General features: G+C 43.8%; 1 protein-coding gene across 1 annotated transcript in view; it reads left to right on the forward strand.

The window, feature by feature from the left end:
• Window positions 1–4,374: 4,374 nt before the first annotated feature.
• Window positions 4,375–23,015, forward strand: part of AGBL1 (AGBL carboxypeptidase 1) — a 957,838-nt gene continuing 939,197 nt past the window's right edge. The window contains 1 exon segment of the mRNA XM_071212624.1: window positions 4,375–4,514. Coding sequence (XP_071068725.1) covers window positions 4,375–4,514 — 140 coding nt within the window.

A 23,015-nucleotide genomic window follows, 5' to 3' on the forward strand; every position in this document is an offset into this window, starting at 1 on the left:
AGAAGCTCTGTTCCTGGGAGGCACTCTATTGTATATTCTGTGTGGACAGAGACATTGGCAGACCAAATAATAGTAGAGCAGAGGTCTCTGGATCTAAAGTATATGGAAGTACAGGTTATAGAAGCCAGTGGTTAGCCCATTTAGGGCAGAGTGACCAAACCTTTTGCCAGCACCTACGTCTTTGACCACATGACTCCTTGATATCTACAGATTAAGGTTCAGACTTAATCTGGCTCTCGTGATCTGGCCCCAACCCACCTACCTGTTTCAGTCTTCCATCCCCACAAGTATTACTCTATGCAACCTATGCTACAAATACATAATGTGTCCTCTTCTCCAAACTCCCCTCTTTGCACTTTCTTTCTTGAACCCTCTTTTTTGTTTCAGGATTCTTTCAATTTCTCCTACTGCATTCTCGGCCAAGCCGTTTATGTAGTCCCCCTGTAATAAGGGTCCTTCCCCTTTTCTCCCTGCCTTACCCTCTGCCTAGAGAATCTTTACACAGTGTGATTTTGTCCTCATCAGGGCACAGCTATCTGGACCAGAAATGAATATTGAGGTCAATATGATTTGCTCTTTTGAGAGAGACAAATTTGGGAATGGTGGTGGTGTGCAGAGATAGGGAGAGACTTACTGTCTTGGTTCCTGATAGTTTTCAAGTTCTGGTTCATTCATCCATGCATCCATACATCTACCTATCCATCCACCCACTCATCCATTCATTGAACAAACATATACTGAGCATTTGCTCTGGATCAGGCCCTGATGTAGGCACTGGGGATATAATAAATAAAGGAGATAAAATTCCTGCCCTTGTGGAGCTTTACATTTTAATGGGTGTAGTTGTCCTCCAAAGGGGTGCTGAAGCAAAATACCAGAAATCTGTTGACTTTCATAAAGGGTATTTATTTGGGATGAAAGCTTATAGTTCCAAGGCCATAGAAAGTCCAATTCAGGGTAACATATGAGGTACATTCTCACCAAAGTCAGCAGCCATGTGTTGAAGCAAGACAGTGGGTGATCTCTGCTGGGTTTCAGCCTTCTCTACTGGGCTTCCGTTTCTTCTTGAGGCTCCATGGACCTAGCTTCTTCCCTATCTCAGCTGCAGGTTGGCATACCTGTAGGCTATCAGGCAAGTGGCTCAGCTTTCCCTGGGGCTTTAGTTGTTTGAGCTTTCTCCTTTCTGTCACATGGTAGGATCAAAATGACAAAGTTCTCTCCTCTGTGTGTCTGTCAGTGTGTATGTCCATTTACATCAGACCTAGCAAGGGGGTGAGGACTCAACCAGAGTCACACTTTACTGATGTAGTAGAATAAAAAAGCTGTAAGTCTCTCTTTCTTTTTTTGGGAGGTACCAGGGATTGAACCGAGGACCTCGTACATGGGAAGCAGGTGTTCAAACACTGAACTACATCCACTCCCCAGTGAGAGTTGTTTTTTTTTTTTTTTTTTCCAGGAAGTACTGGGAATGGAGCCTGGGATCTCGTATATAGGAAGCAGCTTAACCACTTGGGCTACATCTGCTCCCCTCTAACTCAATCTTAGCAGGTAATCTAATTAAAGGCCCTGCAACAGAATTAAATATAATCAAAGAATATCACATCTAGAGAAATAGATTAATTTATGAACATAATCTTTCTGTTTTTAGGATTCATAAAATAAGCTCAAACTGCCACAAGGGTGGTAGACAGTCAATAAATGAGCATGTCAGGTGTTGATAAGTGCTTTGGAGAAGACTTAAGGTTGAAAACGAGTCTTGGAACAGGTATTATTTTATAGAAGGTGGCCAGGGAAGGACTCTCTAATAAGATATTTGTGCAACCATGGAGCCTAGAGTGTCTACAACTGAAAGCAGGAGGATTGCATCCAGTATCCATGTGGAATCTAAACCCCCTCTTGACATAGATGTGGAATGGACACAAACAAGTCAAGGTCCACAGGAAGGAGGAATACAGTAAGGATTAGAGTGGACTTAATGATATCATATTCATGAACTATTGTGGTTAATAATCGAGAAAATGTGGCTTTGGTGTGGAAAAAGTGGCCATAGTGGCTGCTGGGTGCAGGGAATGGGAGGAAGAGATGAGATGTGGAGGCATTTTTGGGACTTGGAGTTGTCCTGGGTGGTGCTCCAGGGACAATTGCCGGGCATTGTATGTCCTCCCATGGCTCACTGGATGGAACGTGGGAGGGTGTGGGCTATGGTGTGGACCACAGGCCTTGGGGTGCAGCGATGCTCAGAGATGTACTCACCAGATGCAATGGATGTGTCATGATGATGGGGGAGAGTGTTACTGTGGGGGGAGTGGCGGGGTGGGGGCGGTGGGGGTGACTGGGACCTCATATTTTTTGAATGTAATATTTTTAAAAAAATGAATAAATTGAGTAGAATTTGGAAAAAAAAATAAAGAAAAATAAAGAAGGAAAAAACAAAGGAAAAAAAAAAAAGATATTTGTGCAGAGACCTGAATAAAATGTGTGGATATTTTGGGGCATGTAACAGTTTGATATAATTTATAAATTCCAAAAAGAAATATTGGATTACGCTTGTAATCTGATCTATATCTGGGCATGATTGAGTTATGATTAGGGCATTGAATCCCTACCCAGTCCCCATCCCTTGGTGGGTAGGGACTCATGGATAAAAGGCATGGCGAAGAACAGAGTGGAGGGCTTTTAATTTTGGAGTTTTGATTTTGGAGTTTGATGCTGAAGACTTAAACTGGAGCCCTGGGAAGTCAGCACACAGAGGAAAGAGAAGCCAGCCCCAGGAAGGAAGGAACCTTGAAGCCAAAGAAAAGCAAGCCCAGGAACGTAGGAACCCAGGAAGCCTGAACCCTCGCAGACATTGGCAGCCATCTTGCTCCAAATAGACTTTGGTGAGGGAAGTAACATATGCTTTATGACCTGGTATCTGTAAGCTCCTACCCCAAATAAATACCCTTTATAAAACCTAACCAGTTTCTGATATTTCACATCAGCACATCTTTGGCTGACTAATACAGGGCATGATCTAAGAAGAGGGAGCAGCAAGTATAAAACTCCAAAGACTTTTTGCTAGAATTTTGCTAAAGTTTTGCAAAAGGTAACAATAGCTGCAATAACAATTGATCACTTACATGCTAGGAATTATTCAAAAGACTTTAAATATATTGACGATTCTAATCCTCACAACAACTTCATGGGGCAGGTATTATTATAATGCCCATTTGACAGATGAGGAAACTGAATGTCAGAGAAGTGAAAAAATTGCTTAAGGTCACCCAGCGAATCAGGCTAGTAAGTGGTGAGCCAGCATTGAACTCAGTCTGGTTCCAGTGCTCCCTCAGCCTCTAAATGAAACCAATGAATACAGAGGGGAAATTGTGTCATCAGATTAATTTTCCATAGAAGCTGAAATCAGAGCAATCTGTGATTAGAGATGTGTGAGGAGGCATGGGGAAAGGAAGAAAACAACCTCAACAGCTCTCCCTCACACAGAACTTGTGTGCTTTCCAAGCAGCACTTTTCACCCTAGATGTGAAGATGAGCTGGCAGGTGGGCCATGTTTACAGAGTTAAATCTTGAACCGGTTTTCAATGTATGCAGACCTGGAGTGTTCTCTGCTTTTCTGACTCCCCTCTCCTGCTCCATTAACCTTCCCAGCCATCCTGCACGTTTCCTGAATGTCAGCGGGCTGGCCCCTTGTTGGTTCCATATGCCCATAGCCCAGGCATGGCCCTAGCATCGTGGACACACCTGAGTACTTCCCTGGTAGAGCCCAGTCTGGCTATTTCCTGTCCTGTTCTAGAAGGGCTGGCTTGAGTTCTCCTCTCCCTCACACCTTGTTCTTAAGGTTAGTGGTTGTGTGACCTTCCTGAATCCAACCAACTGAATAATAACAGACTTCTTTTGAACACTAAATGTTTCTTCATCATTATGTGAAGTTCTGCAGAGAAGAAACCAGAAACATTAGCTCTGGTTCTTACTTTTAAGCGGTTGAACATTTATTAGAAAGAAGAGACTAGCTGAGAAGCAAGTATTGGATAACGTGACTGTGTGTCATGAATTCCTAAGTTGCACAGCAATGCTATAAAGTGCTGGAGGTCAGAGAGTAGACAAATCAGAGTGCCCTGGAGTAAATCACAAATTTTTGTCATCGTTGAGGGTGACGTTGAACATCATCCTCATTTTCTAAAGGGAAAAACAAAAGTGCAAGCTACTTGCTTGAGCTAAAACCGCAAATGGCAGGAAAGGCAGGGATGGGGCACCAGCTCTCCTAGCCCTGGAGATGCTCTTTGCATGTGACTGCAATGCCTCCTCTCGGGGGAAGAAAGGGGGTCTCCTAGGTAGAAGGAGTTGGATAAGCAAGCGGAAGTTTGCAGGAGAAAGGACATGGCAAAAGGAAAGAGAGAGAAGGACAAAAACAAGGAGGAGATAGAAGGAAAATCCATCCAGGAGAAAGACATGAGCACGCTCTTGGTCAAGCTCAGGGGCGTGGAGGCTGAGAGTGTGAACTCCACTCGGCTGTTAAAGTAGTTAGTTAAGCAAGTTTCTTATCTTTTGAGAGTGTCTGTTTACACATCCTGAAAATACTGGCAGCAAATAGCCCACCTCACAGGACAATGGAGAGATGCTTATAGGCAGGAAACCTCCTGAGACGTGACGACACACACATCAGAGCCACTGGATGAATCATTTCATGAAGAAGGCAACGAAAGCCTCGCCACTGGCATCATTTAATCTTCTTTTCAGGAGGGCAGGTTTTGACAGGCTTAACCAAGACCCTCCCAAAAGTTCCTCCTCCCCACAGGTTGAGACCTCTTCCAGGGATTGCAAGGAGCATCTGGGAGTCTGCAGAAAAGGCTGCCTCCTCCATGTCTTTTTTGTGCGTATTTATGGACTTGTAGCAGCTCTGGGAAGACAAAACGTGCTAACCTTGTTTCCCAAATATTTTTGCTCTATTTCTTAATGGCCTTATTTGACAGGATTATCTTACACTTAGTTATGACTCTGCTGAGAGGCTACCTGAGAGTATGCCAAATCTCTTGGAGTGGGGGTCAGGAGAAACAAATTCTTGGCTCTACTATGCACCAGCTGGGTGACCTGAGGCAAAAGGTTTAGCCTCTCTGAGCCTCAGACAGCTCAGACCAGATGATCTCTAAGGTTCATTTTTATCCTAATGCTTTATGAGCCTGAGAAGACAATGTGGTAAGAGAAAAAAATGCATGTTCCGGGCTCAGGTGGAGCATGGATTCAGAATTCCTGCTCTGAGATTTATTATCCGTGTGCCTTGGGAAAGTTTAACCACTTTGAGCCTTAATTTTTAAATATATAAAATAGAATGCAGTATATAAAATAAAGTGCTTAGAATAATGCCAGTTACATACACACATTTAGTTAATGTTGGTTTCTTTCTTTACTTTTTCCCTAGTTTGTCTCTCTCAACCTAAGGAACCCAGCCAACGTGCATGTAAAGCAAGTCTTCCTACATCCACCACCTCCCCATCACTCATCCTTTCTGTCTTTTCTTTCACATACATAGCCTGAGTGTTTCCAGTGTTCTAGGTCCTGAGCTAGGGACTAGAGGTACACAAGTGGATATGATCTGGTCTGGGAAGCTAAGCATGGTATAGTCCTGTGTGGAAGGTTGTGGAAACAAAGAGATTCATCCCCAGAGGTTTCTGGGAATGCTTTGTGAAGGAGTCTGCATTTTAGCAGGCTCCTGATGGAAGGCTACTTTGTAAAACTCCACAGTACACACACAGGGGTGTGCGTGTGTGTGTACAGGGGTGGGGTGAAGGGCAGGTGCTGTTTGTGATGTGGCTTTGGGTAAGGGATGGGGGAATGAGCCCAGGGATGCTTTCCTGGGGCCAGAGGGTAGGCTGGGCTGGGGCATTATATTGTGAAGTTCCAATTGAATCCCGCCTGTTTCCCTGGGAGGGCAGTGGTGTGCATCAGCATAGATGGATTTCTCAGTCTGGCCAGCCCAGGGAGCTTTACGCAGATCTCTGGAATGCTCAACCACGTTATGGTGTCTGTGGAACCATATCATGTTTGGAGAATGCATGTGGTTCCAGAAGAATAAGGAGGGGCCTGCAGAACTATATTTGACTTCCCAGCTTTGCCTCTGTCTGGCCCTGAGTGTCCTGTGTGGCCTTGAGCTCTGGGAGAGGTGAACTGATGGGTGTTTGTCCTGGCCAGAGGTCAGTGGCATCATAACAAACCTGTAACCCTACCCAAGCCAGAGCCAGGGAACCTGAGCTGCGGGCTGAGCCAGCCCTTTCCCCTTTATGGGACATCTGAGCTCACAGTAAGCGGTAGTGACTTAAGGATCCAGGAGGGCACCCCGGTCCAAGCCAGGAGGGGTTTGCTTTCTCGATGCCTTAGGCTTTGGTACCACCCATGAGCCTTTTGGCCCTGCCTCTCAGGGGTGTGCTGGGAGCTGTTCTTTCCTCCAGTTTAACTCTTTCCTCTACGATTTACACTGGGGCCGTCCCGGTTTTATGGGAGAAGCTTTAAGTTGAAGGGTTCATGGATTTGAGCTTTTCCGCCCTACTAATACGCTTTGTTACCTACCTGGATACAAGAGAGCTGATTAAAGAGAGGTAAAATCATTGCTTTGATAGAAACCCCTGTCCTGTATATTTACTACTAAGTGATTGCCATTTGAAACCAGGAAAATAAGTTTATTTGGTATATAGGAAGAATTTTTTCCTTCTTTATTTTTTTGTAATGAGTCAGTGGGCGATTTTCCTCTACATGGAATACTTTTGCTTCATCTGTGCTCATAGGCGGTGGCGTTTGTGCTTCCAGCCAGGAGCCTGCGGGGAGGGGAACGAAGCTCCGCTAACGCATCTCCTGGAGCTGAGGTCACACTTGCAGACTCTGAGGTCTCCAGCTCCGCGGATGGGAGCTGGACTCTGAGATGGACGCTGGAGCTCTCCAAGGGCAGCAGATCTTCTTTTCCTCTGAAAATGGATGCCGGCGAAATTGATAGTTTCTCTCAGCTTTCCTGACAGGTACAATTGTCGCCAGAAACAGAATAAAGAGACAATGCAAAACAGCTCCTCTAAGCTGCCTTTAATTGGCTCTTAAAGTCATTTTCCTGAGATGGATTAATCACACCAAGACACAGTGTGCTCGAGCAGCTCATAAAACCTGTTTTTCCCTATCATTTTCCAGGGTGACAAGATATTCGGCACCACTCTTGATCCTTATGTAAAGTCCCGATATTAGATTTTATAGGGGCCAGCCAATGGGGTGCACATGTCCAGGTTTGGCACTCAAAGCCAAGTGGACAGGTGTGGCCTAATCCCAGAGGCAGTGTGTCTTTATTTTCCAAAGTGCTCACTGAATTCTTCTTGCTCGCAGAAAATGACAGACACCAACACCACCGTTTTGCAGGTCCTGGCAGATGGTTGGCAGGTATTATGCAAACTCTTGTCTGAGCTCTGCAGAGCTTACCATTAAAATTCTATTTCCTATCCAAAGAAGCTTCTACATGAACATTGATCTTTGTACCAGTTGCCATTTCAGTGTTGAGGGGGCCTCCCCAGTGTGCCTGGGCCCCCTCTCCCCAAAGAGTATTTGAAGAAATCCACTGGAGGCTGCAATTCTTTTAATTTTTTTGTTTTAAAGCTCAGTTACTTGCGGAAAAAGCCATGGAGGCTCAGCTTCCATGAAGAATTTAAAGCGGAAATCAAATAAAACTTACACAAGTTAATCTTCAACACTTAATGGTATGCAAATTTGTGCTCCTGCTCATGTAAATCACTGTAATGAGAATTCTTTTAACCAGCCACATCAAATTTTTCAGTTTTCCTCTTCTTGCTTCCTTATTTTCCAGTGTGAGTGACCTGCAGGCATATGGAAAATTTCTCTGGGATTCCTGTGTAGAGGGTGTGGTTGCTGGAAGGCCGGGGCAGAGAGGGGCAAGGAAAGCAGGAAGGCCAGAAGGGAGAAGCTGGGCTTGATGGCTTCCCCACAAGGCTTCAATTTCATCCTCCTCTGGCTGTGCCACACAGGCGGGGGCAGGTGCTTGCTCCAGAGACCTTAGTCAGTCTCAGTCTGTCACAAGCTCTGTGAGTAAGCTTCTGAATGTTTCTGTGCCTCTGTTTTGCCATCTGTAAAGCGGGGATAATAATACCATCTACCTCAAGGGACATGTTGGCTTGAAAGGAATGAAGCTTGTAAAATGCTTAGCACTGAGACGGCACAGAGCAAGTGCTCAATAAATGTTAGTGGTGAAAACACAAACAGAACAATCTGCTGAAAAGCAAAAGATCTTGGGCCCAACTCACTCAGGCCCAGGGTGTCCAGCTTCCAGGGAATTACAGAATAGCATTTGCAGGTCTTCGATTCTCATCTGGGTACCCAAGGTCAGGTCAGGGAGCATAATGGAAATTATAGATTTATTTTTTCACTCATTTAACAAATATTTACCATGCTCCTACTCTGCCTCATGTGGTATGCATTAGGTTTTGTTCATGCAGTGGAGACACACAATTTTGGCCCTTGCCATTATGGAATTTACAGAGCTGTGGGAGGAACACCATTAAGTATATAAAGAAATGAGCTGATCCTGAGAAGGAAACCAATAGAAGGCTGTGACACAGCAGAGGGTACTCCTTTAGATTAAGAGGTCGGGGAAATCCTCTTTGAGCAGGTGGCAATCTGACACTGGAATGATGAGTGGGCAGCAACCATGCAAAGGCCGTGGGGTGGGAAACAGCTTTCACATTTCAAGAACAGAATGTAAGCTAGTGAAGTGGTAACATCATTAGCAGTGAGCAGAGAGTAACATGTAATGTCTTAAGTTTAAAACTATCACTCTGGCTGCTAAGTGGATAACGGAGTTTTGAAGATAAGGGTACAAGTGGAAAAACCAGTTAGGCAATTATAGAGTTAGATAAGAAAAGTAGATGGATTCTGAAGACATTCTAGAGATGGAAATTGCAGATGAAATTGCAAAGGAAGTATTGTATGTGTTATCCAGATTTTTGGTTTAAGCAACTAGTGGATGATGGTTCTCTTTACTGAGATGGGGACAACTGGAGAACAGGTCTGAGGGAAATTGGAAGTTTAATGATGGGCAGAGATTATGTTTGATGTGTTCTAGTGGTGACTGCTTGGGTGTTTGGTGGTCAGGAAAGACCCTGGCCATGGGTATGGTACAAAGGAGGAGAGGAAGTATAGAAAGTTTGTTCTGGATTCCTGGGAAATAGAAAGTAAGGAAAAGGGGGAGAGGGTGGATAAGGAGTGTAGACAGGGAAGAGCCAGGAGATACCACAGGAGAATCTCTGGAAATGTGGGTTTTCAGGAACTAAAGCTGGAAGAAGGTGGTGATTGTGGCTTCTTACTTTCCTCAGCCTCCATCACCTCCTGCCAACTGTATGGAGGAGCCAGAGATATCTGGGTCAAGAAGATTAAAACCTTTTTGTATCAGTTTATCTATTGCCGTATAACAAATTACCACAAATTCAGTGGCTTAAAACAACACGTTTATTATCTCAGGATTCCTGGCATGGATTAGATAAATTCTCTGCTCAGTATCTCATAAGGCTCTAATCAAGGTGTCAGCTGGGCTGTGTTCACATCTGGAGGCTAAACTAGGTAAGAATCCACTTCTGAGTTCACTCAAGTTGTTGGCAGAATTTGTTTCCTTGTTTGTGGGACTGAGGGCTCCAACATCCTGGCTTTTGGCTGGAGGCCACCCACAATTCCTTGACACATGGGCTTTTCCTATTTGGCTGCTTACTTCATGAAGCCAGCAAAGAGCATCTCTAGAGTGAGTCTGCTAGCGAGACAGAGTCTTGTTGAAGACAAATTTCAAATGCTTTCTGAGGTTACTCATGACTGAATTTAGTTACTCCAACAGGTCACCATTGTTCATGCTTAATGTCAGCTCATCATTTATTTGTATGGGATAGGGGATGGGAGTAGAAAAAAGATTCCACTGAATGAAGTGTGGGGTGAAGATTAATAAAGGGGCCCAGTGGCTTTGTCTTTTTCAGGGCTCTTGTTCCCTCCTTGCCAGACAGCCAAGTTATGAGTAATAGTGTTTCAGTTCTGAGGTATTCCAAGTACAGGTAGTTCAGTAAAACTTCATCAGAACGTCCCAGAAGGAAAATCCAATGTTCACCAAGTACCGAATGTCCCAAGATAACTCCATCTGAAGTTGTTAATCAGTTCTTTAACTGATAAAGAGAGCCTTCCGTTGGAATGAGCTCATGAGATGCTGACCTAGAAAGAAGAGAGAGGGGATTTGGAGTCATCCCCTGAACCTCAAAGTATTTCCTTTCCCCCCTTGATGTTGCCCAACATTTCACCAATCGTCCCTTACTGGACTGCAAGTTCTCATGGTAAAGACTTGTATCATGCTTTATCAGTCATTCACAACTCAGCATGAATAATTTTGCCATGTCCTTTCCTGAGTCTACGACTGTATGTGGAGTGGAGGAAAGCTCACATCTTAATGGCAGAAGAAAAGCTTTAAACATGCAGATGATCTCTATCCTTTTCCTGCTTTCAAATTTTCATTGGACTCCCATCCCACATTATGCAAAATACTTTATTTGGTAGGTTTACCTCTGTAGCTTCATTACCAGTGCTCCAGGATTTATATACCAACCTTCATCATATAAGACACTTCAACTCTTACACAGTTATGTCTGTCACATGCTCTTTCTTCTGCTCCTCTCCTCACTTCAGTCTAGAAATCCTTGAGATCCAATTCTGGAGCCATATTCTTTGGGAAGCTTTCTCTGACTTCTCCAGGTGAAACAGGTTGCTTTCTTCATGGGGCTCCCATACTGCACCTTTCATTGTTAAATTACACTGGAAAAGGTTATATGCAGGTTCATCTCTCCTACTACCTATTGAGCTTGTATTATATGCCAGACATTGGGCTACACATTTAAAATGCATTACTCATTTAATCTTCATGACCTTTTGTATTGTTACCTCCATTTCAGCAATGGGAAACTGAGGCACAGAGAACTTAAGTAACTTGTTAAAAGTCATGCAACTAGAATTGGCAGAGCCTGGATTTCAACTTAAGGTGTTTGATTCCAGAGAGTTTGCTCTTTAACTACTATGCTATGGTATTATACACATGCCCTACTGTAGAAAAAGGACTAATATGTGTTTATGGATTGAATGAATGAATGTGTCACGAGATAGAGCATGGCCTCATCCATATAGGCCCTCCCCAGTGGTGCCATGCTCTGTCCAGTTTGACATTGCTTCCTATAGTTCTGATTTGCAATCTCCATTGCCTCCATTGGAGGAGAAGGAGGCATCTGTACTTACAGCCTTGATGGCTGATATCTCTATTTCTCTTTGCTCCGACTCTGGGTAGCCCGACCTGAGGAGCCCTTGGTTCCAGTGTGTTTGTGACCTGATACTTCAGCTTTGGGGACCAGAAACCATGAGCCTCTGGGCAGGCCTGGCTGTAAGGACCTGATGGACATTCTATACCTGTCAGCACTCCAAATCTGGCCGCCAATGGGACTAGGTTAGGTGGAAGGTGGGGATAGTCTTGACCCTCCCTGAAGAACTTTGTTAGGTGTCCATGGCAACAAGCCCCAAAGTAGATGCTGAGTAGAGAATCAGCCCTCTCCCTTGTTGAGCCAAGGATATAGTGACCTCTGAATTGCCATTTGCTGACAAGGCTGACAAAGCATACTGTTATGTATGCTTGCCCAGAGATGGAGCTTTGCCTTTCCTTAGAGATCACTGGTAGCCAACATTTACTGCCAACTACTATGTGCCTGGCACTGTGCTGGGTATGAGGGATGTAGTGGTCTCCCCTAGCCCTTGAAAGACTTAGGGTCTAGTGGCAGAGGTGTCCACATGAATGAATTACTGTAATATATTACAATCAGTACTATGTACATACATATATGTACTTTGGAGACCTAGAAAAGGGAGTAATTAATTCTACCCAAAGATAAAGTGGTATTAAAGTAAGCTACCAAAAGAAGAGGCAGGGTTTAATATGAGATAAAGTAAGTTTACAACTCCTAAATGGTATCTGACATGCATTAGTGTAAGACCTCAGCGCAGTATTTGACCAACAGTAGGTGTTCAGTGATGTCAGATTTAATTATCAGTACCAATAGTAGTAGCATCCCTAGCTGTAGAAGAATGAGTGAGGGATCTTCAGAGATATCAGGAAAGGGCTCATCACTCCCACTTAAAGAGAAGAAAATGTTATTCATGAGGAATAAGTATAAGAAAAGTATTGAAAAAGTAGGCAGGATAGTAAGTTGTTAAGACACTGAACTTGGAGTCAGGAGATTTGATTCTAGTTTCAGTTTTGCTATAATTATCTGTTTTGGAAAAATCATTTTTTCCCTTTATAATTTTTAAATTCAGAAAGGTGGAGCACATATTATCCAAATGCTCTTCTAACAACAGATTCTGCAATCTTCACAATGTCTTGCAATCAGTAAAGAAATATTAGACATGTATAGAAATCGACAAAAAAAAGGGCAGTCAGTAGGAAATGCTAACTCTGAGAAACTAGCAGACAAGGACTTTAAAGCACCTATTTTAAAATATGTGCAAGAACTTAAAGAAAAATATGATCATAATGAATAAGCGGATGGGTAATAGCAATAGAAACAAAAAATAGAACTCAATGGATATTGTAGAACTGAAAATTACAATACCTCAGAAAATACACTGGATGGATGTCATAACACTTTAGAGATGGCAGGTAAGTGAACTTCTAAAGTTTATAGAAATTATTCAATTTGAAAAACAGAAGGGGGAAAAAGTTTGAAAAAAGTAATGAATAGGGCTTCAGGAGAAGTGGTACAATATCAAGAGATTTAACATATATTTGAGTCCAAGAAAGAGAGGAGAAAGAATGGGGAAGAAGCAATATTTGAGAAATAGTGGCTAAAAATATGAGAAATTTGGTGAAAAGCATAGACTTACATTTCCAAGGAACTCACTGAAATCAAGCAGAATAAATATAAAGAAAGCCACACCCATTTACTTCTTATAAATATGCTAAAAGTCAAAGATAAAGAAAAAAAAATCTTAAGAGCAGCCAGGAAAAAAAATCACCTCATACACCATATACTAATATTTCTTCAAAAACAGTGGAGGCAAGAAGGAAATAGAAATACATATTTAAGGTGCTGAAAGAAAAACAAAGTTGCCAACCTAGAATCCCAGAATTCTATAGTTTTCAAAAATGATGGCATGAAAGACATTTTCAGATAAATAAAAATTGAGGGAATTTGTTGCCAGTAGTTTTCAACTACAAGAAATGCTAAAGGAATTCTTCAAGCTGAAGGAAAATGATTCCAAATACAAATTCAGATCTACAGGGAGGACTGATGAGCACTGAGGATGGTAAAAATGTGGATAAATATAAAAGACTAGTTTTTCTTCTTTTAATTTTTTAAATAGACATTAAACTATTGTAAGCTAAATTAGTATTGTTTTGTGTGGGTTTTTTAACAAACATAGTTGTAGTATATATGACAACAATATAAAAAAGACAGGCAGGGGAAGGTAAATGGAACTATTCTCCTGCATGGTTCTTATTTTACATGAAGTGGTAGTATAGAGACTCCAACTAAACTGTGATAACTTAATGTAATCCTTTGAGAAGACATGAAAATACAATGCACTGAAGAAGAACTAAACACCTAATAGCAGAATTAAAATGGAATACTAAAAAATATTTGATTAACTCAAAGCAAGGCAGTGAAGGAGGAAGAGAAGAATGACAAATAAATGAAACAAACAGAAAAACAACAGCAAAATTATAGAGTTAATCATACTAATTTTTAATTAGATGTAAATTTTTAAAAAGAGATTTATTTATTTATTTCTCTCCCCCTCCCCACCCCGGTTGTCTGTTCTCTGTGTCTATTTGCTGCATCTTCTTTGTTTGCTTATGTTGTTATCAGTGGCATGGGAATCTGTGTTTCTTTTTGTTGCATCATCTCGTTGTGTCAGCTCTCCGTGTGTGCGGCGCCATTCCTGGGCAGGCTGCACTTTGTTTCGCACTGGGCGGCTCTCCTTACGGGGTGCAGTCCTTGCACGTGGGGCTCCCCTGCATGGCAGGGCACTCCTTGCGTGCATCAGCACTGTGCATGGGCCAGCTCCACACGGGTCAAGGAGGCCCGGGGTTTGAACCGCAGACCTCCCATGTGGTAGACGAATGCCCTAACCACTGGGCCAAGTCTTCTGCCAATTAGATGTAAATTAATAAAACTCTCCAATTATCAGGCAGAGATTGCCAGACTGGATTAAAAAAAGCAAGACCCCTCTATAGTCATTCTGCAAGAAATGACTTTAAGTGTAAGATACAGATAGATTTCCATCAAAGGATGGAAAAAGATAAATCATTCAAACCATAAGCATAGTAAAGCCAGAGTGGCTATAATAATATCAAACAAAACAGACTTTAAGACAAAGAGTATTACTAGAGCTAAGGAGGGACATTTCATTATGATAAAAGAATCAATTCATCAGGAGGATCTAACAGTCATAAATGTGTATTTCTTTAATAGGAGTGCTTAAAGATTGTATACTGGGTCTAAAATGGAGATTCAATGTATTTCCAAAAATTGAAATCCTATAGAATATATTGTTCTTTGTCCAAAATGTAATTAAACTGGAAATTAATATTAATAGGTAATCTAGTAAAGCCCCAGTATTTGTATTTTATTTTTATTTATTTATTTTTAAAAAAGATTTATTTATTTATTTAATCCCCCCTCCCCCCCAGGGTTGTCTGTTCTCTGTGTCTATTTGCTGCGTCTTGTTTCTTTGTCTGCGTCTGTTGTCGTCAGCGGGCACGGGAAGCGTGGGCGGCGCCATTCCTTGGCAGGCTTTACTTTCTTTCGGGCTGGTCGGCTCTCCTTACGGGAGCACTCCTTGCGCGTGGGGCTCCCCTACGCGGGGGACACCCCTGCGTGGCAGGGCACTCCTTGCGCGCATCAGCACTGCGTGTGGGCCAGCTCCACACGGGTCAAGGAAGGCCCGGGGTTTGAACCACGGATCTCCCATCTGGTAGACGGACGCCTTAACCACTGGGCCAAGTCCGTTTCCCAGTATTTGTATTTTAAACAATACACTTCTAAATTACCTATATGTCAAGTATTAGAAAATATTTTGAACTGAACGATAATGAGCACAGACATGGACATTTGTGGGATGCAGTTAAAGCAACACATAAGCATTATATGCTTATATTAGAAAAGAAGAAAAATTTAAAATCAGTGCTCTAAGCTACTGCCTTAAGAAGAAAAATAAAAGCAATTTAAATCCTAATTGAGTAAATAAGTACAATGAATGGCATGATACAGAGCAGAAATTAATGAACTAAAAATGTAGAGAGATCATAGTATAGAGGTATTTGCTCTTCTCATTCTCTGGTAAAAGTAATTCAGTTTGACTCATGTATTTGCTACTTGGACCAGAGACTCCTTCTGTGGTAATAATGACCCTTTGGGGTTCTGGATAACTTAATAAGAATCTGTCTGCCAGAAATTTGAATGATTTTAAAAATGCTTATTAGTGTTTTCTAACAAAAAATACAATCGACAAAGGAAAAAGCAATGCCATTTTAAAACAAGGCTTGCATAATTTACAAGAAATTTCTTGTGAAACACAAATTACATAGTCTTTGTCCAGTATGCACTTCTTTCTAATTATAGTCCATATCAGTCCGCAGTGGGTGGCAAAGATGTAAGGGCTCGGGTGGTGGTGGTTGTGGTATGTGGAAAGGGTGAGGGCATGGTGAAGAACATGGAGAAAGAGGAAAACTCCGCTGCCACTGAAACCTCCCCTCACTGTTCTAGGAAAGCCTATCTCCTTGTCAGTCTTTTGTAACCCTTCTCTCTCCATATGTCCTGAAGGATGTGAGCTTAGGTGTGCATCAAGCAGGAGGAAGGGAAGATCATTCTAAGACAAATACAGGAAAATGAGTTATCACCTGAACACTTTCATAGGTCAGAATTTATAATAAGAAAGGCAGGGGGATGAGCTATGTCAGTCTTGGACAGGTATGGCTAAAGATTCCCATAATTACATCAGGGCAGTTGTGGTGAAGAATGCTCTCCCAATGCCAAGGGAAGCCATTCTATTATTATTATTTTTTAAAGATTTATTTATTTATTTATTTCTCTCCCCTCCCCCCCCCACCCTGGTTGTCTGTTCTCTGTGTCTATTTGCTGCGTCTTCTTTGTCCACTTCTGTTGTTGTCAGCGGCATGGGAATCTGTGTTTCTTTTGTTGAATCATCTTGTTGTGTCAGCTCTCCGTGTGTGCAGCGCCATTCTTGGGCAGGCTGCACTTCCTCTCGCACTGGGCGGCTCTCCTTATGGGGCACACTCCTTGCGTGTGGGGCTCCCCTATGTGGGGACACCCCCGCGTGGCAGGCACTCCTTGCGCGCATCAGCACTGTGCATGGGCCAGCTCCACACCGGTCAAGGAGGCCCGGGGTTTGAACCGCGGACCTCCCATGCGGTAGGCGGACGCCCTAACCACTGGGCCAAGTCCGCCACCCGCCATTCTATTATTATTGAGCCCCAAGTTTATGCCAGGAATGAGTCCATTGTAACATGCCAATCTACAGACTTCAACAAGAATGCTTGTTCACCTGTTTTGTCCACTCTGGCAAGATATGAAGTGATCCTGGTATGATAATATTTGAATAGTTCTTTGAGTGTTCTTGTGTTAGTGAACAATGGCCAAATTCACTTTCAGTTGAGAATATGTAATTTATGAGGCATAGTTGTACATAACACATTATAAAGGGTAGAGAACAGGTGTGATTCCTCTATATTAGAGGGTAGTTTTTCTCCTAACCAGACCACCTGGGAATAGTCTTGATTCTGGTGCTGCCCAGAGATGCCTCCCTGCCCCACTCTGTTGTGTCTCATGTTGCTCTTTACACAATGTCTGGTAGTCGCTGAGATGGCTGTGCTGTTTCAGATCCCTCATCTTTAAGTACTGAGATTTAGCTTTTGTTCAAGGAACAAAATACCCAGGATTGATCAGGCCATGTTTTCTGCAGGCTTGGCTTCCCTTGAACTTGCTGCGCATGTGCCTGGCCCTGGTACTGCAGCTCTTTGTCTCCAATCTGAAAGATGCTGACCTTTTTCCTGCATCTTCTTTGTTTTTTCTATTGTCTCAGCTCAGGCAGCTGCAAGCTTCCTGTGGAAGCCACAATTGTGCCTGTGTTCTGTGGTCATAGAATTTTGTTTCAGAGATGCTTGGGAAGTACGAAACTTTTGAGTTTCAACTTAGAACAGTTTCTCTCATTGGGCAGAAATATGGATGTCATGTTGCTTTCTCCACCCAGTACCTGCAATTTAGCAGGAATCCAGGTCAAGACTGCTTGGTAATTTCCTCACCACTCATTGCTTTACATTAGTCACTTCTTTCCATATTTGTACATTTAATGCTCCCACCAACTATTTGAGGGAGATATTATTGAGTTTGTAACAATGATAATAGTAATCCTAATAATACCAGTTAGGACTGCAATTATTGTTTACTACATGACAATTGCTGTGCTATGAACATTATGTTGCTCCAATTAATCCTTCCAGCAACCCTATGATGTAGGCATTATCCTCTCCCATTTAAATGAGAAAACCAAGGCACAGAGACCCTAGTTAACTTACCCAAAGTCACATAACTAATAAGCAAGGGTACAAAATTTGAGCCCAGGTGTTCTGTGTTCAGAGAGGAGGGGGGGCCTTGGCAGACGCGCTGGTAGCATGTATAGTGGTGGAGGGACTCTCTCTCCTGCCATGCTTTTTCCTGCTGCCTGAGTTTCCTGCACTCTAGAGTACCTAAGTTACCACTTCTTTCGAAGCCCAGATGAGACTCCTGGAGGCCACGCTCCCATCCTCACTGCAGAGCATGCTTGCCTACTATCTCCATTCTTCTCCATTCCTAGGAAAGAAATCCATGTTTGTCATTTATGAGTCTAATTCCATTGAGAAGTTCCCCTGCCAGGTGCTTTTGCACCTCCAGCCTTCCCAGGGAGGCTGTGATGGATGGAATTATGTACCCCAATTTAGACATGTTCGGAATCTTAATCTGCATGCCTGTGGGTGTGAACCCATTGTAAATAGGATCTCTTAAGACATTATTTCTTGTTACAGCATGGCTCAACTGCATGAGGCGAGTCTTAATCCAGATTACTGGAGGCCTTATAAAGAGAAGAAAATCAGAAGCCAGAGAAAGAAAGCCATGGAAGCCGGAGGTTAATGGAGAGAGAGAGAAAGAAGAGGACTTGGCCATGTGAGTGAGGCAGTGCTAGAAGCTATGGATCCCCAAGGATCACTGGCAGTCAGCACTAGAATTTTACAGAATTTGGGCAAAAAGTATCTCCCAAAATGTTGACTCCTCAGTTGTGGACTTCTCCTAGCTTCAAAACCATGAGTCAATAAATTCACATTGTTTAAGCCAACCTGTTCTGTGGTTTGTCATAGCAACCTGGCAAAACACTAAGACAGATCCACCAGAGGCTGGTGGATCCAGCATTAAATCCCAGCATTAAATTCTTCACCTAAATGCCCTTAATTCTCTTATCTGAAAACAGGAATTAGATCTTACTCAGAGGTTAGTATGGGATTAAGTTAGATAATGTACATAAAACAGCGGCTCTTATTCACAGATTTCCTTTCCTCTCCTCCATCCCTTTAGGAATTTCATGCATTAGGAAAAGGTGAGAGAAAACTCTTGGGGGACAAGGGGGTATTCTATCATCCCTGATATCATATAGGCAAGGCGGCTTTGGCAGAGGTTACAGTGTGTGTGTGCATGTGTGTGTGTACGCATGCAAGTGTGTGTGTGCTGGAGATGGGCTAGAAATTAATACACAGGGAAATATGAAGAAAAGCAGACCAGGAAATGGGAAAAGTTCAGGAAAGTAACACTACATGCAAATAACTAGTATAGATAGACTGGCCACACGTGTACTTGGTGAAACCTTTATACTTAAATTGTATGTGGGAAAGGGGGATTAGCTATTATTTGAGTGAGATGTGGTCTCACTATCAGATTAGGGTGATTATTTAAACTAAATATCAGGTGGACAGCATGGAGCTAAATGATCCTTCCGTAATGTTAGTTATTGAACTCCCTGCCTCTTGATTTTTACTACGTCTGGGTGCCATGTATACTATCGCTTACTTAATATTTTTCTTTACATTGACTTGTTTTTAAAATTTAAACTTCAACTTGAGAAAAGATAGCCCAGAAAACATGATTTTATTGTTTTAAGTATATATATATTTCTAATAGAGATTGAAAGCAAAGGTATCTATTGACATTTAAACTGTTATTCCGGGTGGCACTTAATCATCCTGGGAGAGTGAGCCCCCTCCTGGTGGGCATCCTGGTTAGACAGAAGATGCAGATCCAGTTTGCCATTTCCTGGCTCTTGGGGACTGGGGCAAGTGGGCATCTCTCTCTCTCTCTCTTTCTCTTTACCCCTCCAAGCAGCCCAGCTCAGGGCTCATAAAGTCATCTAATCCTGGGATCCCCCTCTACAACCTTCCCAACTCAGTGGTTTTTCAGCAGCACTAGGTGCCCCGGGTGTTGGGAAATAGCCCCGTGCTGCAGCCTGGGCAATCTCAGGATCGTCCTGCAGAGTGAGCAGGACCAGGCTTGCCTCTGTTGTGGTTGTGACACTTCTATCACTGACGTCCATCATAACAAGCCCCAGAGCTCTTGTTAACAGGCAATTCCTCTTTCCCAGACCTGTGCTGAGGCCCTGCACAGGCCAGAGCTGAGTTCAGCCTCGTTGCAATCCTGAGGCAGCATTTATCCCCATTTTACAGGTGATAATACTGGGTTGAAAAGACACTTTGGGGATATGAGGTCATGCTGACAGCTTGTGTAGCTTTCACCGCTGGCTAAACCCCCCGTCTTTCCCACATTCATTACTGTTTTGCCGAGTCTCCCCCACCTTGCTCTTGCAGAGTTGGTGGTGTGGTCCCAGGGGAAGGAACTTCCGCTTGGCTCTGTTGTATTTTGTCCTGGAGGATCTGGACCATCACTCAAAGGTGCTGAAATCATTTTGGATACCAAGTATGTCATCAGGCATATTTCTATCCTTCTCAACTGGGTGGCATCAGAAAATCTGATAAACATTCAACATTTATTCTCATCTAAGTCATTGATAAAAATGTTGACTAGGGAAAAGTCAGGAGACTGAATTCTTCTAATGCTATTAGAAATCCCCCTATACATTAGTGTCAGTTTATTCATCACTATCTTTTGAATCCTGGCATTCTACTAGCTGTTGAGTCCTCCTAATTGTGCAGACCTGCACATTTTTTCCATCTCATCCACAAGACACTGTGAGAGTCTTGGGGTTAAGTTATGGGATGAGAGGGCAGGTATCTGTGGATTACACTGTGTGTCTTCCTTTGAAGCCAGTGAACTGAGTTCTATGCCAGGCTTCTGCTTGGATCTACTCTGTGGCTTCCTAAATTCTTCCTTTGAAAGATAGGATGTGAAGCAAGCTGAAGGCCTTTTACTGCCTTACAAAGCAGTCTCTTCCCTGGCCTGCCCTAAGAGATGACCTTCCCCGCATGGCTTAACGAGCCCTCACTTCAGTCTGTGCTGGGCAAGTTATTGCCATTGCCCAGGAGCATTCCAAGCTTGGGTCCTAGCTTCTGACTTTCAGCTCAGTCCCTGCTAACATTCAAATATTGATTGGGAAAGCACACACAAAGCCATTAACACCCATTTTGGACTTCAGCTTAAATTAATTAGTCCTCTAACAGAAGCACACTACCATAAAGATGGGACCCAGGGCAGGGATGGGGGTACAGGAATGAAGGAGGGTTCTGCTGGGAGGGGTGTTGGTTGGCTGGGGTGACCACAGGGCCCTGGCAAGGTATATACACTGAGGGGTAAGGGAGGACATGCTGAAAGTGTGATGGAGGGTGAAAAACAGGTGAGATGTGTGCCCTAATTCTGTGAGACAACCAGAGAACACAGAGCAATACTTTGTTCCTTGCCTGGCCTCTGTGTGTATCCATGTGGGTGTGTGGGTGATGACTCTCTGGAGGGTGACTATTTGCCAGGGGTGATGGTGAAGGGCAGCCAAGCTAGGCATGTGAGGCAGGTGAGCTGCCAAAGAAAGGGCAGCCCCTGCTTGCAGCTCACAAGGGGCTTGCTGAAAGCCAGCCTCATGGTTCTGGCATGGGGAGAGGTGCCCATCCACTAACTAGAAGACAGTGATCCCTGAATATAGAGCTTTTTCACTTTACCTCTGTCCTGAGCAATTCCAGCATGTTGAAGTGAGGCTCCCCCTAAAATGGGGACTTGACTTCAACGGTAATGTGAGTGTGACCTTGGTGCCTTTCGTTCTGTCCTCATAGGTCTCTTTATGAATTCTCACGACAGGGGAGAATGATGTAAACCAGACTAATCTGGGTATTTCTGATGCTCTCTGGGTGGGTGCAAGGACTCCCCAAACTCTGCAGCCCCCTTCGCGTGTGGCTGGGTCTCTGTCGTGAACCTCATTGAACTCACCTCTCCAATTTCAAGACCAAAGTTGTGCTTTGGGTCTGTAGGGTACTAGTTCTAGGTCAAACATTGTCAAACTTATCGAACAAGCCTGCTGTTCTTGATAATGTCATCACTGCAGTAAAAATTAGGGCTTCTCCAACTTTTATCCTTTTGTAATTTTGTTAAAAAGGAATGAGTCCCTGGCTCGGGTGGCTGGGGTGGGGGCTCCTTTAAAAAAGGCAGTTCCTCTGCATTCTGGACTTCTGGTATGGGGACTAACGTGCTTCCAGGGCATGCCATTGACCATGCTTTGAGAAGAAGGGATCTAAAGGCCGACACAGGCCCCTGGATGTGGAAGTGGGGAGGGGAGGATAAGTGGCCAGTTGGTCCCTCACGCTCTTCTCACACATGCATAGCAGAAGGCATAGAAAGGGGCAAGAGACTCTAGACAGTCCACAGGAAATGCAAACAGGACTTCCCTCAGGCAGAGGATGGGGCTCCAGCTGGGCTTTCGGCCCCCTACTCACCCCACATCTAACCAATAGGCTTGCAGCAGTGAGCGGCAGGATAGCATAAGGGATAGCGCTGGCACTACCACTTGCCTGTTCGAGGCCTGTCATACGCTTCTTAGCTCTGTGTTCTCTGGCTTATGGCTTAACATCTCTGTGCCTCTTTTTTCTTCATTTGTAAAACGGAGGTGGGGTGGCGTGGAAGCTGAAGTACTGACACACACTAAACACGGATGAACCTCGAAGACATCCGATTGAATGATGTAAGCCAGACGATACAGGACACGTGTTGTATGATTCCACTTCTGTGAAATACCTATAATAAGCAAATTCACAGACAGGAGAGTAGATCATAGGGCACCAGGGCTGGGGGAGGCGGCAGGGTGAGGAGTTATTGCTTACAGGGTACAGTTTCTGTGATGAAAAAGTTTTGGTAATGGATGGTGGTGATGGTAACACAGTATTGTGAATAGTACCACTGCGTCGCTCTCTTGAAAGGTTAAAATGGAAAATTTTGCATTGTATATATGTCAACATGATTGGAAAAAGATTATATAAGGCACCTGGTCCATAGAAAATGTCAAAACCAATCTTCTTCTTCTCAGCAGAGTTCCTGTCCCTAAATCTGGGACCTCAGGGGGCCCCGGGCTGCTGTGCCCAGCATCGCCATGGTTGTGCAAGCTCTCTTGGGTCTCCAGTTACCCAGGAGCCGGCAACAGACCAAAATAAAAGGGGGCCAAGCGGGGAGGGCCGAGCGAGCCTCTGCAGGGAGTCTGATCGGGTCAGCTGGGAATGCCTGTCAGCCGTCCAGGGTGCCTTCTCCTCGCCCGGCTCCGTGTGGGCCTGGAGGTGGGTGAGTGACTCACGCTGTCGCCCTCCCCACCCCCACGCCCAAATGTTGAGCCCTCCCCAGAGCCAGCCGGGCCTCACCTAATCCCCACAGTGGGAGTCGGGGGGCATCCGTGTCTGTGCTGAGGTCTAGGGTTGCACCGCGGTGACTTCACACTCGGCAGCA

Source organism: Dasypus novemcinctus, chromosome 3 (assembly GCF_030445035.2).
Source record: "Dasypus novemcinctus isolate mDasNov1 chromosome 3, mDasNov1.1.hap2, whole genome shotgun sequence".
In the NCBI taxonomy this organism is placed as follows: domain Eukaryota; kingdom Metazoa; phylum Chordata; class Mammalia; order Cingulata; family Dasypodidae; genus Dasypus; species Dasypus novemcinctus.